At 36.0% G+C, this 19,619-nt stretch overlaps 1 protein-coding gene across 3 annotated transcripts in view; it reads left to right on the top strand.

Annotated features, from left to right (window-relative positions):
* The first annotated feature begins 891 nt into the window (after positions 1–891).
* The window catches only part of SRFBP1 (serum response factor binding protein 1), a 65,666-nt gene continuing 46,938 nt past the window's right edge, over positions 892–19,619 (top strand). For 2 of the 3 annotated variants that reach the window (XM_023197288.2, XM_023197261.2), the window contains exons 1-3: positions 892–1,090; positions 13,121–13,209; positions 14,240–14,312. In XM_023197288.2, the coding sequence (XP_023053056.1) occupies positions 1,055–1,090; positions 13,121–13,209; positions 14,240–14,312 (198 nt within the window). In that variant the 5' untranslated portion in view covers positions 892–1,054. The other variant, XM_023197271.2, reaches the window with a different exon arrangement.

The following is a 19,619-nucleotide window of genomic DNA, read 5'->3' as shown; positions in this document are numbered from 1 at the left end:
CACTTTACACATTTGTAAAATAATAGTTCAGAGCAGAGTTGGATTGCTCACTCCTGTAGTACTAGCTATTTGGAAGACTGAGGTGACAGGATGGCTTGGGTCCAGGAGTTTGAGGCTGCAGTGAGCTATAAATGTGCCACCGCACACCAGCCTGGATGACAGACCAGGTCTCTAACAAAATAATAATAATTATAATAGAATAATAATTTCTATCTTGTTGGATTTCTGTGGAGATTTTGAGCTAATTTATGTAAATCTCTTGGACGAGCATTTGACACATTTTAATGGTCAATACTAGAAAGTGTTGACAATTATACATTACCTAATTCAAACACATTCCCTTACGTCTCCTATGCCCGCCGGCTAATATTTCTAAACAGCCATTCCCACAGGCAGTACCAAATGTGTATCCTGGTTTTGCTTCAAACCTTCATTCCTTAAATTTAAACCCTTCTATAGTGTGCAGGAAAAAATATTCGCACCTCAGCTATAATGTGAGGTTGGAACAAAAAGCTGCGAGGATCTAAAAAGGCGTGCTTGTTAGAAAAGCAAAAAATCTTCACAAACACTAGATTAAAAATATGGAAGCAAAAAATCGTTCGTTCAAGTGCTTGACCATTTCACAAGAGCTCTTTCACAGCCGTTCAGCGACCCCCTCGCCATTACGAGAGAAAAACCAAGGCCGGTACAATGCGGGCGCAGTGTACTAAGGGGACACACACACACAGTGTACTAAGGGGACACACACACACACACAAACACCACACCCCCTGCATCTTGAAAACCTGGACGTTCCACAGCTACCAGCCCCCGTATGGTTTCCATAGGAACGCGCAATTCCGTTGCGTCGCCCTCTGCGCCGGAAGTTGCTCTATGTCAGTTCCGGTTCTCCCCTCCAAGGGTCAACGTTTCCTTTTCCCAGGCGGCAGCTAGAGCAGACGGCGGATGAATTATGGACAGAAGAGGCTTCCGTTGAGGGGCGTGGCGACGCAGCCGCAATTTGAGAGACCCAGTTCACGTGCAGGCAGCGGCGGATCCTATTCCTTTATCTACCATGGCTCAGCCGGGAACTCTGAACCTCAATAACGAGGTGAGCGCCGAGGAACCTATGGGGCTGACTTTGAGGGTCCTCAAAACCGGGTCTTTTGAGACGCATGGTCGGAGGCGGGCATAGAGGGTGCGGCTGGAGGAACTTTCGTAGTGGGCCCAGGCGAGTTTCCCGCAACCTGGAGTTTGGCAACCGGTAATTTCCCTTTTCGGTCTCTAGGTGACTAAAGTGAGAGACATGTGTCAGGCCCCACGAATTTATGTGTGTGGGACTTTGGGAAGACCCTTTAGCCTGGATATTCAATATTTTCGTCTGTAAAGCGGAACTCAAGATAGTTCGTCCCAGGGTGGTTGTGAGATTAACTGAGATATGTGAAGTATTTGCAAGTGCCTGATCCTTTAACTTTCAGTACACATTACCTGCTCCTTATTGCCTGTCGAAAATGAAAGAGAGAAATTAAGAGCTGTAGCTTCTAAGAAATTGCTGATCTTGAATGAGACTGTATACTCAGTACTTCGTTTCCTCTTCCAGTTAGTGTCTTATTCCTTTGCTTCCATTTACAGCAGAACTTCAATAAAGAACTGTTCATACTTGCTATCCCCAATTCTTTTTTCTGCTTCTTCAGTCCATTCTCATCAGACATTTGTTCTCACCACCGTCTCTTCCATAATGTGCTAATGTCAACAAAATACTGTTCCTACCACTTACCAGCCTCTGGTTTCTGCTTGTATTCAACGAAGTAATGTCATCTGAAGTCTTAAAGTAAGCTGTAAACGTAAGGATCGAGTAAGGAACTCACAGTGACATACAGAAAGGAAGTTCTGTATTCTGTGTATGAGCAGGTCACTGTTTAGAGTACACACAGTAGTGTAAGAGATATTTCATATTTTCTAGTAACAAGACGGGAAAATGAAGTGGGTAATATTTGTACTTGGTCTTTAAGGATCTTCCCCGGGAATCACTTAGTCAGTGATTCAGGAAAGGGGAAGAAGTCATTCCAGGCAGAGGGACTGGTATAAGCAGGAAAGGGTTAATAGCAGAAGAACCCGTGGGTAATATAGGAATAGGTAACTCTTCACTGATGGGAACTTGTGAGATGAAGAAGGAAATAAAACCGAAATATATTCCCTACTGCCAGATTAACGAGTCTGGATTTCAGTTGACAGTGGAGTACAAGATATGCTGAAGAGGGAAGCTGCAAGCAGTTACTATTTACTCATAAACATACATTAAGCTTATGCTTTGTGCCAGAAAGCATTTGGTGGGCTATTTTCCATTAGGTTACCTATGATGTATGAAAGATCGGAGTAATGTCCTTGGAATTTCAACCCCAGGGAGCTTCATATCAAATTTTGTAATGACTTTGATGATGAAAATGACAGGAGATAAGTCATTTAAGACTGTTTTTCCACTTAGCTAACTTCTGTTCTTCTTCAAAACAGTTAAAATTTGACCTTTAGGAAACCTTCATTAACTCACCTCGGTCTGGGTTAGGTGTCTATTCTTTGTGCAGCCAGATTGCTTTCTCCTCTGGGAACACTTATGTAACTGTTTCTGTCTTCCTGTGTTTATGTGTCACGTGTAACACATATGTTTACTAGGTAATTAAATGAATTTATGAAAGCAGGAACTACACACGTCCACCACTGAAGTCTAGTGTGTTCTAATGTGAAGGGGATAAAACGATCAGAAAAAAGTGGAGATGATGGAGGATATTATAATTTAAAATTAGTGGGGGAAAAAAAACCACAAAAGGAAATACAGTTATAGATTTATCTACATAAAAAAATTGAATAACATACCAAAGAAAAGAAAAAGGACAACCAACTAGAAAAAAATATATACAGCAAATATGACAAAGGACTAATGCCTTCAATAGGAAATACCTCATAGAAATTTTAAAAAACCATCTCAGAAAATTGGCAGAAGAAGTGAATTAACAACTTCTTGAGGAGGAAATGTTTCTGAAAAATAATTTGAATTTGCTTTCAATCTTTTCACTTCTTTTCCATCACCACTAGATTCCTAGTACAGCTGCTGTACTAGCTTCCCAAGTACTTACATTGACTCTTCTCAAACTTTAATCTTATATATATATATATATATATATATATATATATATATATATATATATATATACAGTTTAGGTTCTGAGGTACATGTGCAGAACGTGCAGGTTTGTTACATAGGTATACATGTGCCATGGTGGTTTACTGCACCCATCAACCTGTCATCTACATTAGGTATTTATCCTAATGCTATCCTTCCCCCGCCCCACCGCCCCCACCGCCCACTGCCACAGGCCCTGTTGTGTGATGTTCCCTTCCCTGTGTCCATGTGTTCTCATTGTTCAACTCCAACTTATGAGTGAGAACATGCCGTGTTTGGTTTTCTTTTCTTGTGTTGCTTTGCAGAGAATGATGGTTTCTAGCTTCATCCATGCCCCTACAAAGGACATGAACTCATACTTTTTTATGGCTGCATTGTATTGCATCGTGTATATGTGCCACATTTTCATTATCCAGTCTATCATTGTTAGCCATTTGGGTTGGTTCAAAGTCTTTGCTATTGTAAACAGTGCCACAAAAAACATGTGCGCACGTGCCTTTATAGCAGAATGATTTATAATGCTTTGAGAATATAGCCAGTAATGGGATTGCTGGGTCAAATGGTGTTTCTATTGCTAGATCCTTGAGGAATCACTACACTGCCTTCCACTGTGGTTGAATTAATTTACACTTCCACCAACAGTGTAAAAGTGTTCCTATTTCTTCACATCCTCTCCAGCATCTGTTGTTTCCTGACTTTTCAATGATTGCCGTTCTAACTGGCATGAGATGGTATCTCATTGTGGTTTGGATTTGTATTTCTCTAATGACCAGTGATGATGAGCATTTTTTCATATATTCATTGGCTGCGTAAATGACTTCTTTTGAGAAATGTCTGTTCATATCCTTTGTCCACTTTTTGATGGGGTTGTTTGTTTTTTTCTTGTAAATTTTTTAAGTTCTTTGTAGATTCTGGATATTAGCCCTTTGTCAGATGGGTAGATGGCAAGAATTTTCTCCCATTCTGTAGGTTGCCTGTTCACTCTGATGGTAATTTCTTTTGCTGTGCAGAAGCTCTTTAGTTTACTTAGATCCCATTTGTCATTTTTGGCTTTTGTTGCCATTGCTTTTGGTGTTTTAGTCATGAAGTCTTTGTCCATGCCTGTGTCCTGAATAGTATTGCCCAGGTTTTCTTCTAGAGTTTTATGGTTTTAGGTCTGACGTTTAAGTCTTTAATCCATTTTGAGTTAATTTTTGTAGAAGGTGTAAGGAAGGGGTCCAGTTTCAGTTTTCTGCATATGGCTAGCCAGTTTTCCCAACACCGTTTATTAAATAGGGAATCCTTTCCCCATTGCTTGTTTTTGTCAGGTTTGTCAAAGATCAGGTGTTTGTAGATGTGTGGTGTTGTTTCTGGGGCCTCTGTTCTGTTCCATTGGTCTATGCATCTGTTTTGGTACCAGTACCATGCTGTTTTGGTTACTATAGCCTTGTATTATAGTTTGATGTCAGGTAGCACGATGCCTCCAGCTTTGTCCCTTTTGCTTAGGATTGCCTTGGCTATGCAGGCTCTTTTTTTTATTACATATGAGATTTAAATTAGTTTTTTCCAATTCTGTGAAGAAAGTCAATGGTAGCTTGATGGGAATAGCATTGAATCTGTAAATTACTTTGGGCAGTATGGCCGTTTTCACAATATTGATTCTTCCTATGAACATGGAATGTTTTTCCATTTGTGTGTGTCCTCTCTTATTTCCCTGAGCAGTGGTTTGTAGTTCTTGAAGAGGTCCTTCACATCCCTTTAAGTTGTATTTCTACGTATTTTTTTCTCTTTGTAGCAATTGTGAATGGGGGTTCACTCATGATTTGGCTCCCCTTTTGTTATTGGTGTATAGGAATGCTTGTGATTTTTGCACATTGATTTTGTATCCTGAGACTTTGCTGAAGTTGCTTATAAGGGTAAGGAGATTTTAGGCTGAGATGATGGAGTTTTCTAAATATAGAATTATGTCATCTGCAAACAGGGACAATTTGACTTCCTCTCTTCCTATTTGAATGCCCTTTATTTCTTTCTCTTGCCTGATTGCCCTGGCCAGAACTTCCAATACAATGTTGTACAGAGATTAAAATTAAAGTTTGTTGTTATTCTTGCGAAGTAAAGTAAAAATTTATCTTTACTCTTCTAAAAAGTAAACCATCACTTTTTACTCTATCTTGGTGATTATTTGTTGCATATTCTCGGTACTTAGAAGAGAGAATTTTTAATGTTTTTTATAGCAGCTTCCCTCATCTCCAGCACAGTAGCTTGTCTACAGGTAAATATAAGAAGTAAATATATATTGGGCAGATGAAAGCATGGATAGCGTAACTGTGAACTGATGTTCAAATGAGAGGGAAAATCTCCTAAATGCTGACTTTTTTTCTCCCTTTCCATTAGAACTAGAGGAGAAATGCACAATTGAAAACTACAGTGCCATAGCATTTAGTGAGTAAATAATTTGCAAAACTAGAGCTAGATTTTCTCAAGTCATCTGTTTTCTAAAATTTAGGCAGCAGTGATATGTAAAAATCAGAATTAGGAGGTGTAGCAATCTGATGAAGTGCTTTAATTTCATAGGAAGGCCAAATCCTATGTATACAACTGACATTATTTTATTCTTTTTTTTTTTTTTTTTTGAGTTGGAGTCTCCCTCTGTCCCCCTGGCTGGAGTGCAGTGGCGTGATCTCGGCTCACTGCAAGTTCCGCCTCCCGGGTTCACGCCATTCTCCTGCCTCAGCCTCCTGAATAGATGGGACTACAGGTGCCTGCCGTCACTCCTGGCTAATTTTTTTTTTTTTTTTCGTATTTTTAGTAGAGACAGGGTCGTGTTAGCCAGGATGGCCTCAATCTTCTGACCTCGGCCTCGCAAAGTGCTAATATTACAGGCGTGAGCCACCGCACCTGGCCTATTTTATTCATTGATAGCAAATTACCAATAAGCCCATTAGAAAATTGCTTTTCATTTCTTGTAAGACAGTAAAGGTAGAAACTAAAGTGCCAAAGAACAAAATGAGTTGCTTCCACATATTGTAAAACATAAGAATGTCAAGAACCATGTTTGTATGTGCTTATGAAGTTACAAAACTCCTATGTCATGATTAGGTGCAGAGTACTTTTTAACAATTTTTTTCTGAAATATTAAATTAGGGCCTATCTGTAAGAAAAGAACCAATTTGTGTTTAGTTATTAAACTATTCTGGGAAGTTTTGCTAGGTGGCAGCATATGCCCAATAATGGTTAAATTGTAGATATTCACTAAGCATTCTAGATATTTTTAAAAATTGTTGCTCATCAGAAATAAAAAGTAAAATCAGCAATAAGTTATCATCCATATGACAAAATTAGGATCCTTTTTATAAAACAATAATTATGGCCAGGTGCAGTGCCTCACTCTGTAATCCCAGCACTTTGGGAGGCTGAGGCTGGCAGATCACTTGAGCTCACGAGTTTGAGACCAGCCTGGGCGACATGGTGAAACCTTGTCTCTACAAAAAATACAGAAAAATTAGCCAAACATTGTAGTACATACCTGTAGTCCCAGCTACTTGGGAGGCTGATGTAGGAAGATAGCTTGAGCCCGGGATGGGGCGGACGTTGCGATGAGCCAAGATCACACAACTGTTCTCCAGCCTGGGCAATAGAGCCAGACCTTGTCTCGAAAAAAGACAAGAAACCCAGTAGTTTTGTTAACTATGAATTACTTCAGACGTATGGGAAATAATGTAACGAGTCTTATAATCTGCTTCCTCTGTTTAGGAAGTGTCAATGTTTTGCTATATCTTAATGTTTAATTCCACCAATCTTCTTTTCTACCTCAGAGGTAATTATTCTTCTTGGTGAGTGTTTTTCTCTTCTATATTTTTTACAATTTTAGTAACATAAGTATCTATACCCAGTATATAGTATTGTGTTGTATACTTTTAAACTGCATATTGTTCTACAAATTATAAATTATAGTAGTCTCCCCTTATCCATGGGGGTTATGTTCCAAGACTCCCCGTGTATGCTTAAAACCTCAGATAGTACCAAACTGTCTTCATTATTATTATTATTATTTTCTGTACTATAATGGGCAGGTAACAGATACAGCAGGAATACACTGGATGTATGATTTACATCCCGTGTGGGATGGAGTAGTACAGTGACAGATTTCATCATGCTGCTCAGAGTGGTACACAGTTTAAAATTTATGAGTTATTTATATTTGGAATTTTGGCTAACCGCAGGTAATTGAAACTGCTGACAACAAAATTGTTGGTAAGGGGGGACTACTGTATTTTATTCACCAAATGTTACTTTTCAAGTTTTATCCATGTAATACCTAGAGATCTTTTGCATTGATTTAAAATACTACATTGCTATATGCTTTATTTAATACATTATCTACTCTCTCATGCTACATTTTGTTAAAGTGCTGCAATGAATAATCTTGTGTGTAGCCTTTTCCTGTTGTTGAGGTATCTTCGGAATAGATTCCTAGAAGTAGGACTTTTGTTTTAAAGTACAGCAAGGTTTCCTCCAAAGGAGTAAACCAGTTTGCATTTCTACCAGCAGTGCATTAGTCTGTTTCCTCACAACCTCATACACAGAATGTGTTGTCATAGTTTTTTTGTATTTACTAACCTGATAGGTAATTAATGAATAACAGAAGTTTTAATGTATTCTTAGAAACACAGATATACTTAGATTTTTCTGAACACCACAAGTTCCCCTGTAACAATACTAGCTCTTGGAATGACTATTTTCTAATAACTATAGATTTTTATTACAGGCTAACTCAAAAACATGGTAAAGTTGGTGAATTATCAGAGGCTAACTAGTTGGCCAGCTAACACACAGTCAGCCAAAAGTCAATTCAAGTAGCATTTAGTTTTGTCTTTGGACCAAAGTCTGCTGTCTGCTTTGTATATCAGAAACTTGCTGTCATTGTCACCACAGAAATAGAGCTCATTCTCTAAAAAGCAAATTCATATTAAACATAAGTGTATAAGAGATTGTGTGAATGAGAAAGCTAGTTTATTAAAAAAAAAATCTAATATACATAGTAATGCTCACATTGTAAAACACATTCTTTTCCTGTATATACTGACCATCAGCGGCTTGGTATGTAGAAATGCAGAAAGGGGTTTTAGTTGCATGATTCATGTTGAGCTATGATGCATCTATTCCCATAATTGAGTTATTCCAGAACAGATTAGATTTCTCAAGTCTCTGAGCTGGGGAACCCTTTCTTTGGAATTTCCTTGAGTTGGACACTGCCAACTTTTGCCTCTCTGTGGTTTCCTTTCCTGTGTTTATGTTGACTGTTCTGAGTCATCTCACATGGTCTTTTCCCAAATAGTTATATTAGACTTCCATTGTATTTATAGTATTTTTATATTGTCTATGCAAGAGATGCCCTATGTTTAGATTTTGCCAGGTTACCTTTAAAGGCCTCTGTATGCCTAATTTATAGGTGGTACTTCACTGTCAGTACATATATATTCACTGTGTATATAAGTCTTAACTCTTTTTCTTCAGATCTTATAGATTGTCTTAAATGCGTTCTCTTGCTGTTCGGAAGCCCCTCGGCTTGGCTTCATCAGTCTTGTTGGTGATGGCCTCAGATTTTCCCTTCAATTTCTCTCTTCAGACCCCTTCCTTCTACTTCTCTTTCATTTGCTTTCTTCTGTGTCAGCATATTTTATTTACATTTCTAAGCCTCTGTTTTCTCTGTGCTCACACTATTGCTGTGTTCTTTCCCTCCTAAACAATAATCATACTGTTTTTACAATTCTGACCATGACAGTTCTTGCTTTTGGTTAGAGGTTTGCCAAAGTGTACTGCACTTAGACTTCTGGCAGTATTGGTGTACTAGGTCTGTTCGTTGCCTTCTGGGTTGCCTGTCAACCAACTTTATAACTCCTGAGTGACAAATGAATTGGCAGCCTTTTAAATCCTAACTTAAAGGCTATATTTGTCATCAGTTTTGCAAAAATCTAAGTGTTTGGGGAAACCTAAGTCTTAAATATATGAGGTATTCTTTTTGGTTTTAGAGTTCCCTTATCCATTAATACAAACATAGTATTTCTTAAATTGGAATTTTAAAATTGGAGACAAGCTTTCTTATGATTGGACTGTAACCAAGGACCAACTCTGCCCACTGCAGTTTATTAGTTAAGTTTGGTTAACAGTAGTTAGCAAATGGTATATTATCATCTCATGTACCTGCAAAGTTAAGCAATTAGAAACATTTGTTAATATATTTTAATGTATAGTTCATCACTTGCTATTAGTTTATTTTATGAATAACTTTAAAAAATGTATCATGACACCATATAATTCTGTTTATGCAATGTGGCAGTTCTTTTTTTTTTTTTCCTTAAACTTTGTGTACCTTTTCATTTATGCAAAGTATGATTTTTTTTCTAAATGGGTCTAACTTTGAAACAAATTCCTAAGAGGTTAACTTATCTAGGGGAAAAGAAGCCTGATTACTGTGCATTTTTAAAATATATTATGCATTTGAAACAGTGAATAGACAGTGTGTATTGTTACATTTCTGTTCATTTATTTAACCAATATTTATTGGATATATACTGTGTGCCATGCACTATGTTAGGTGTTAAGGTGCAGTGTTGGATAAAACCAGATACTTGACCTTCACAGAATTTATAACCTACTGGGGAAAGACACGTTAAAAATAAGCAGATTAAAAGTAAAGTATTAAGTTACCAAGTAAAGGTACTTGTGACCCTCTCAGGGAGGCCAGAAAAGACTCTTCACAGAAATGACAGTTGGTCCAAAATCAGGATGAATAGATGTTAACAAGCTGACATGGGAAGAAAGAACATTCTGATCAGTGGAAATGGTAGGTGTAAAGGCTTTGTAGTAGAAGTGAGCATGATGAGGACAGGGGACTGAAAGGCCAACGTGGTTCTTCTGAGAACAATTGGAGACCGTTAAAAAGAGTTACGTAAAGGTGTGACATTGGTGTGACATTGGATATATATACTTTAAAAAATTTTATTCTGACGGCATTGTGGATAACTGGTTGGAGAGAGGCAAGAATAGGTATCTCAGCCACGATTGCAAAAAGGTCAAGATAGGGGAAAAAGTGGTACAATTTGAAAGATAATTAGTATTTAAGATCAATAGGACTTGGAGATTCATTGTGAAGGATTAAGAGAGCTACCTCTAATGACCTTTAGGTTTATAACTAAAAGAATTGTTCCATTCCCTGAAATATGAAACTCCCCTCCCCCACAAAAGAAGGGAAGGGTCTTATTGGAGGTGAAGAACATGAGTTTAAGTGTGAATTTGAGGTGATTTTGAGCGCGCTCAGAAAGAAATGTCAAGCAGAAAGTTGCACATTTGGGCTTGAAGCTAAAAGGAGTGATCTCAGCTGAAGGTAAAATTTTTGACTCCTCTTTGTTTAGGTGGCAAATTAAATATGCACACATAAGATCTCCTAAAGCTAAACAATGTATTGTGAAAAGAAACACTGGCTTGGGACTGCCCCTTCAACTCTTAACATTTTATGAGTGGACAGAGGTGGATGAATTTTCAAAGAAGATCAAAATAGAGTGAGTAGAAAGGAAGGAAGAAAACTGTCTTGGAAAACCAAGGGAAGAATGTTTGAAGAAAGAGAAAGTGGTCAAAAATGTCGAATTTCCATTGGATTTCAGGGGCTTTTTTGGAAATCATTGATGTTCTTAGTGACATCTTTTAGTAGACTTGATGAGGATGATAATCAAACTGGATTTGTGTGGCATGCAGAAATAGAGATACTGAGTTTGGATGTCTTTTTCTAAAAGCTTAATTCTCCACATAACTAAAGAGGGGGTGGTCCTAGTGAACTACGTAATGAGGATGTTTATTTAGTCTCTAATGAAAATGACTCAAGCATGTTTAAAAATCAGTGAGAAACAAATGCATTAAAAGGAAGAGAATGACAATGCTATGGTAAAGGGACAATCCATAGTAGAGATTCTAGGAAGGCAGAAGAGAATGGGCTCTAAAAGATAGTTGAAAGATTAACTTCAGATATGTGTAGTGGTATATCTTATATTGTAACTTTATTCATAAAGGAAGATGGGTCATGGAAGTACATTTGCATTCATGGTAGTAGAAAAATGATGGTCCCCAACTGATAATTATTTTCTCCACGCGATTGAAAGAAAGAAGGGAGGACGGAGACTAGAGGATTCAGGAGAGTAGGCAAAAGTTTAAAACAGGCATTGTAGAGTGAATTGAACAGAAAAAGATAGGATGGCTAGGAAGAATGAGGGTCCACTTGAGGTTAATTATGATGAATTTGTAGTAGACAGAATGTTACGAGTATTTGCTATTGACATACAACAATGAAGAACTCAGTGTTTTTTTCATTCAAGACTATGGTTTCTTAACCAGAGGGATAGGAGTTTAAGAAATTGGCAAGTGTTTATCATGTATCTAAACTGCGTAAAAAGAGGAACATGTAAAAAGAGGAAGCGTAGGAGTCAGTGGATTGGTGGTCCTAATGAAGTCAAAGATGGTTGTGGTGGGTGGAGTTAAGCAAGCAAGCTGATAGAGGTTGTGATCACAGTGTGGAATATTTGAATTAATGGTTTTAGAAATTGAATATTATGAATGATGACAAGGTTGACAGTGTAGCCATGGAAGTGGATGGCTGAAATAGAATAGATTAGGTCTTTAGAAAATAAGTAAAGAAGTGAAGATATAACTATCAAATGGGCTATTCAACTGGACATGTAAGTTACACAGAATGATGGCAGAACTTAGCGTATAAAGAAGTTGTAAGTTGGTTGCCAATATCTTCACTGAATAAGGGAATGAATGATGTGAAGGGTAAGAGAAGATATTATTAATTTAATGGAAGAGCCTTAAAGAAACAGGATGATGTTGATAATGTTATTTTGGCAAGAAGAATTTGAGGAATTTTGTGTGCCAGGTACTCTTGCAGGACAAAGAAAACACTATATAAATATTACAAGACTCCTGTTTTCTAGGAGCTTGCTGTCTATAGAAAAAGACAGCCACATGATCCATTAGTAACAATGCAATGAGGTAGATGCTTTAATGACAGAATCTGTATAGTGGGGGCCCCAGGGTTGGAGTGGTTATCTCTAACTGAAGAAGTCATTGAAGGTTTCACTGGAAGGACTATATTGGAACTGAATTTTATGTAGTCCCTAAAGTGAAGAAGGGGAAGAAGGACATTTCAGGAGTAATTTTTAAGATGTATGCCTCCTAACTGTGATAGACAAAACATAAACTCCGTGATTACATGCCATTGCACTGAAAGCTATTATGATGTGTATTTTTTTTTATAACTAGAATTTCCGTTTCTTGGCCTATAGCTCTGCTTTTTGTTCTTAGAGTTAAACATTGTTCTCTGGTAGGATGATTTAAAGTATGTATTTGTATGTGTGTGGCGGGGGGAGCATTTATGTTGACATGCACATATGCTTGCACACAATGCCCTTGTGTTTGTGGAGCTGCTTTTAAAATTATACTTGAAATAATTTATTACTAAAAATAATGAAAGTTTTGTTTTATAAATAAATAAAAAAATTGCTAATTAAAAGCTAATTTGCTAATTAAAATACTCATTCAACAAATTAAATTCCTACCATTATGAGTGAGGCTTTGTTTTAAACGGTGAGAATACAAAGATGAATATGACAGGTTCTGATTTCAGGGAACTCACTGTTTATTGTGTTCCAAGCCCAGCAAGATATAAGTGTAACATTAAAATACTTATCTCGGGTAATACCATGACTTTTTAAAAAATTATAGCTTGTTTTTCTTAAGCCCTTAGACACATTTTTAGGCTGTTGATTTATTCCTTCACTATTTATGGAAGAGGTTTGATTACATCAAGCTGTGAATATAGTTAGACAAAAAAGGTAAAGTGGTAGACTAAGTCTATAATATTAAGACTCAAAATAAAGTGTGTTCCTGAAATAAGTGTGTTTCTTCTAATTATGACTTTATTCTTCAAAGGTTGTGAAGATGAGAAAAGAAGTGAAGAGAATACGAGTTTTGGTTATCCGAAAACTTGTCAGGAGTGTTGGCAGACTGAAGTCAAAAAAGTTAGTCATTTAAAGTCATGAATTTGTGACTAATAAAATGTGAAAAGTTGTTTTTATTTGATGCTTTAAAATGTTTAGGGTGGGATATAGAGAAGTAATAAAATATCTTACTCATACAGCATTTTTGTTTTGTATGTGGAGATGATATGAGATAGAATGTGCTGTGTCCGCATGCCCTTCTATGGTTTGGACATCATTGCTCAAGATACAGGATGAATTTTTCTGCTGCTTTTGCAAAACTCTCTTTTGGTCTTTTCAGAATAAAATTCCCTTGGGCTTATCTGTTTTATGTTATTAGAAGTTATTTTAAGGTACTGATGTAGCTTAACAAATCTAGTAATACCTTAAGAATCAGTTTTGAAGATTTTATATCACATTTTTTCTTGAATTGCTAAGTAATTTGAAATATTCAGTATCTTGTGAGTTTATTAGAATATTGTGTTCCATGTAATTTTTTGGAAAAATATAATATTTTGTATTTTCAGTATCACTAGTGTTAGTGAAAAGGTATTTTATTTTTATTTATAGTTCTTCTTATAATGTAAGCATGAATACTTAGCCTTCAAATATGTTTTGTTCCTGATTAATTTCCTGCTCTTTCATAACTATGTCAGAATATAGCCCTTCTTTATTTTTTCCTTAAATTCCAGAGAGCAAATTTTCATTTGATAAAATTGTAGCCAAACTCTACTTGTAACTTACGAAATTTATATTACATTAAATGTACTATTGATTGATTGATCTAAAAAGTGTTATTAAGGAACTAGAGAAGGCAAACTATCAGCAATGATAGTCATTAATACAATGCCAAGACAGTACTTATTTTTGCCAGTTACTGACATATGGGTTTGTTTAGTAAATTGAGGTTTCTTTTGGGAGTGGGGAAAATGGGCAGTGTAGGATAGTGGCGTGTTTGTTATTTAGAGATTTATTACACTTTTCTAAAAAGAAATGAAGTGATTATCCATTACAGTATGAGTCTAAAAATTAATGCTTTGCCTGGCTACATATTGTAATGTATTTTTTGCAGGGGTACTGAAGATGCACTGTTAAAAAACCAAAGACGGGCGCAACGATTGCTTGAAGAGATCCATGCCATGAAGGTAAGGACTTCTGTGGGTGTGTATGTGCGTATGTTTCTCAGTATCCTGTTATCCTGCATTTTGTTTGTGTGTGGTATTGCTTACTTGAATATGCCTGAGAGTTGCCTAAGATATCTTGTATCAGTCTATTTGGTGAAAATGTGTACATTTAGAAAATTGTAGTGTTTAAGCTTGCAGTTTTCTATGTTTTTGACTGAATTTGTTAAAGTGCTAGGCTAATTTGAGTCAAAATTGTGCCAGACTAAATTCGTCTATGTTTAATAATGCCTCATGCCTCAGGTTTTTAATTTTTACTATAACTTTAGCATGAAGTCAGTTCAAGAATTAAAGTCTTCACTCTATTTGGGAATGTGGATGGTGATGTTGGTGGCTGACATCATGCTTTCCTTGTTGCCAACTCAATACATTTTATGTATTGGTATCAGCATTTTATTCAGTTCTGTAGTACCTTCAAGTAAAATTAGTGTTAGACCAACATGATCCCATATTTTTGTTTTTTTTTTCAGTCAGACTCTTCACTAGCATAATTTTTAGGTCTTCTCGCTGCTCTTACTTTGAGGAAACTTTCATTTACCAAATGACATGACATTAAATGTCTAGGAGACTGTTTTACTGTAGAACTTAAAAACAACATTTGATCCCAGCAATTTTCTTAATTGCAGGGTCATTTTGCATGCATGTTTGCCTATTATATTTTGGTATAACTTTCAAGTTTTGAATTAGGTAAAAGAGAAAGAAAACTCTCTAACAATATTTTAATTGAGTTAGGTTATCAAAGCTTCTCACCCTTTCTTCCGTTTAAAGGGATAGTAAAGTGTTTAATAGGACAAAGTTATCCCAGTTAATCTGAATAAAAACATCTAGGAAACGACTCTTTGATATAAAGTATATTTGTTTCTTGTGTTCTTCCCTCCCCCTGCTGCACACTGTTGTAAAATTCACGGAATCCATCTGATAAAACTTTTCTTTCTCAAAGTTATAATCCCCTTTGTATCCAGTCATTCAGGAAGAAAAAGTATTCTGTATTTGACTGTCAGTGATGATTTGTGTCTCTGTGGTTTGTAGATTAGTCTTTTTCATATACCTTTTTTTAATGATATTCCTATGAGAAATAAAATCTTTAGAGATTTTGCCTTGATAATAGCAATAAAATAGGAAGTTACAATTTATCTCTTTCACTTTCTCTTAACCAAGGTTCTTACTAAATTACATTGCCTACCTAAATTTTTCCCTGTAATTTCTTCTGAATAGTCATTTTTGTAGTCTTAAATTATTCAGAGGCTTTGAGCTACTATATAATTGCTGATTTTATTTTACCATGGAAAGAATGTAGTGTGTGTGTGTGCGTATGCATGTATATATATACACATACACACACAATGTATAGTTGGCTACTCTGACTTTAACTTCTTTTGTAATGCTGTTTAAAAACTGGAATAAACTGGAATTTAAATATTTATATATATGTAATATATATATATATGCACATACTACATTCTTTCCATGGTTTATTATATATAATAACTTGTATGCAGTGTACGAAGAGTTTGAGAACAAAAGATACTCAATCTTTAGAATACTTCCCTGTTGTAAATTTCAGTGATACATTTGGTTAAGTTAATTAGAAAGAAAAGTTGTCCTTTTTGATCTAAATGTAAAGCCTGTTTTCTTTTTTTGTTTGTTTGTTTTGAATCTCATCAGCAAAGGGAAATCTGATTCAGTGATAAAGTTTGTAGGTTTACAAGATTACCACATCACTACCTTGGTTTGGTTTGGTTTGGTTTGGTTTGTGTTCTGTTTTTCACTGTGATTACGCAATGGAATGGTTGCATCATAGAAAGCCAAATTCATAGCCTATGTATTCCTTGAATTCATAAAATTCATAGTATGTATACGTCTTGAATTTGTGGCAGGAGTTAGGGCATGCTGGGTTGGCTACTCTGACTTCAACTTCTTTTGTAATGCTTTTTAAAAACTGGAATAAATTTAGATACAAAGTGAATACTAGAAAGACTATATATTTGCTGTTCTTACATGTCAAATTTTATTCCTTATTTATGGTTCTTTTATAATTTTTTTTGTCTTTTCTAAACAAAGCAAATACATACAGCATTTTTCTTAATTAGTAGGTCATTTGTAATTTTCTTAGGAAGTGGTTATTACTTACTTGAGAGTATCAAATAAATGGTAACAAAACAAACTCTCAGTTGTAATTAAATTTGGAGAAAAGACCTCTGCTTATTTATTTTTCCAGAGAAATTTTTCCTTGGCTCAGATACTGCTTCATTTTTATAGTCTTATTGATGACATACTGTCCTATTCTTGCTTTCTGTAATAATAGGGTATTTTGTTGCAGGATGACTTCTTTGTGAAGAAATCCTGAGTATTTTTAGAAATGAGAGTTTGCTTTTTCTGGCCAACCAAGAAAAAAATTGACTTGATCTTTATCCTTTAAAATCATAGGTTCTAATTTTATAGACTATGGTGTATGAAACCCAAGTCTTTGCTGCCTTGCCTAATAGTGTCTATACTTTTAACTTTGATATTAGTAGAAATATTGGCTTCTAAAACAGTTTCTTTTTCTTTGAAAGTTGGTTAAATTAGCCTATCAACATTTACACAGCAGTAAGTTACTTAGCTGGAAAAGGAGATGGTAAAATTCAAACATATACTGAAATTACTCAAAATGTGCAACAAATCTCTTACTCGATAATGAAAGTAACAACTAGCTTTTACTGAGCATTTACTGTGCGCCAGGCAGTATATTATGTGTTTTATATTTACTGTCTCACTAGGTAGATACCATTTTTATCCCTGTCTTACAGAATAAGAAACTCAAGCTTAGAGAAATTAAGCAATTTATAACTGATTATAAAGCTAATTACGTTATCCGCTGTAGTATACTGCTTCAGTAAGATGAGAGCATCCTATGATATAGCTAGACACTTCCCTAGATATTGGAGGAGATAATTTAATAAACATGAAACTTTCCATGTAGGAAAAAAAAGACCCAAAGATGTACAGTGTGTTTTCAGATCCTTTAATTCTTCACAGGTAAATATACACAGTAGCCTGTATCTGTATTTCTTTTTTTTTTTTTTATTTGAGACGAAGTCTCTCTCTGTTGCCCAGGCTGGAGTGCGGTGGCCCCATCTCTGCTCACTGCAACCTCCACCTTCCAGCTTCAAATGATTCTCCTGCCACAGCCTCCTGAGTAGCTGGGACTACAGGTACCTGCCACCACGCCTGGCTAACTTGTATTTTTAGTAGAGACGAAGTTTTGCCATGTTGACCAGGCTGGTCTCAAACGCCTGACCTTGGGTGATCCGCCTGCCTCGGCCTCCCAAAGTGCTGGGATTACAGGCAACCACTCCTGGCCTATCTGTATTCTTTTTTAACCTCTTCCTCTCTAAGGCTGTTACTTCTTCCTATCCTGAATGTTCTTTAAGATGAGAATTTATGTGTTCTTCTTTGAGACCTTGTTCTGCCTGCTACCTCTTACTTCTCCTCTAGTTTAAAACTTTCTCCTTTTGTTTTATTCTTCCCCTAGTTTTACATTCTGAAATCTATTATTAAAACCAACCTTTGAGCTTGTAATCAGTAGCTAGGATCACTTTGTCTCAGGCTTCTGCACAGCTTGATCCTAAGTGGTTATCATTGGGAGATCACAAATCGAAAAAAATAGTATAGATTATAATCTGTAAAGGCATAAAAGTTAAGTAAAATGGTATATCATCAAAGTAATATAATTATCATATCATTTAAACCTCACCACAACTTTAGGGAGAATCCCATTTCAGAGGACATGTTCAGAAGTATTCTAGGCTGCGTATACCCCTTAGATTGGAGGTTTATCGTTGTATGTATTCATATACTCTTTAAAATTTTGTGATATTTCTGGTTATATGTGCTTTTTTAAAAGTTACTGAATTTTTTTCTATAGTTTCACACACTGTGATTTTGGTAAATTTTTTTCCTATGAATGCTTAAACAAGTTCTTTGATAGGGTAAAAGATACCTTATTGAAGCCTGTAAGTACACTGTACTGTGCTAATTAGCTATGTCAACTTGACATTTTGTTCGTTTATTCTATGAAAGTAATTGTATTAAAAGTATCATTAATCTTACACTATAATTATTTCTGACAATTTTATGTGTGAGCCAGTATGTTATCAAATCAGACTCAACGTGTTAGAACTCTCACCTAGAATCAGCTTTACTAATAATTGTAAGGATGCAAATAGTCAAAGGGGACAGGTGAAGCAAGGAGAGAGATCTGGGACTCTATGTAATTCCATAGGCCCTTCCTTTCCACATCAGACATGTACTTTCCACCGCAGAGTCTCCAAATGAGGAAGTCTGGTTATTACCTCATATCAGAGAGCATTTACATTTTGAAACTTCTCCATGTAATATCCTCAGGTTATATAGCTTACATGATATTCTCCAGTGTGCCAGGCTTCATAAACCTGTAAATTCTGGGTTTGTTTATTTTAAGCATCCTTAACAAGGGACAGCTTACTAAGATCATTCTTCAGATAAGGACCCTCCACCTAACAAAAACTCATTATCCTATCTACCAGAGGGACCGCTTATCAGCATGTTAACACGAAGACTAAACTGCAGCACCTCCCTTTCCTAGAGTTTCCTCCTGTTAAAGGAAATGAATAGATCCCAAGATAGCTACTTTAATTCTCCCCTCCCTGATATGTAATAATCTTCCTTTTAGCTTTTCTTTTGTGTTTCATAATGTATAATACTGTGTTTATACTTTAACTTCCAACTTTTTGGAAAATACTTCAAACCTATAGAAAATTGTAATACTGCAATATGGTAATAATAGTGCATTGTATCACATGCATGTTTGTACCTTTACTATCAGTGCTGAGTTTTCTGGCACTTGATTTAAGTGCCATATGCCAGATTTCTCCATTGTAAAGGTATCTTTTCGGTTTGCTGTTACTAAGTGATCTGTGAAATGATACTGTGAGACTATGTGAGTATCTTGTAGTCTTTCACCCAGCGATTTATGTTCTATGGCAACATCTGTTAAAATGTTTTTATTGTTTCTATTTCTCTGCTGCAGTAATTTATTTCTCTGATAATATTTTCATTCTTTGAGAGGAATTTTTTTTGAACGCCATCAAGGATAGTGATAATAGCCATTTTTGTTTGTGGAGAAGAAAAATGTTCTTTTTCCTTTCCTGTTCATATGCTGGGTAATTTTGGACTGTACCCTGGCCATTATGAAGTTGCAGAGATTCTGGATTTGGTTATTTATCTCGAATAAGTGGCTGTTTTAATGAA

This window comes from Piliocolobus tephrosceles, chromosome 4, assembly GCF_002776525.5.
Source record: "Piliocolobus tephrosceles isolate RC106 chromosome 4, ASM277652v3, whole genome shotgun sequence".
NCBI classification, from domain to species: domain Eukaryota; kingdom Metazoa; phylum Chordata; class Mammalia; order Primates; family Cercopithecidae; genus Piliocolobus; species Piliocolobus tephrosceles.
This window is presented reverse-complemented; position numbering and strand designations above follow the sequence as displayed.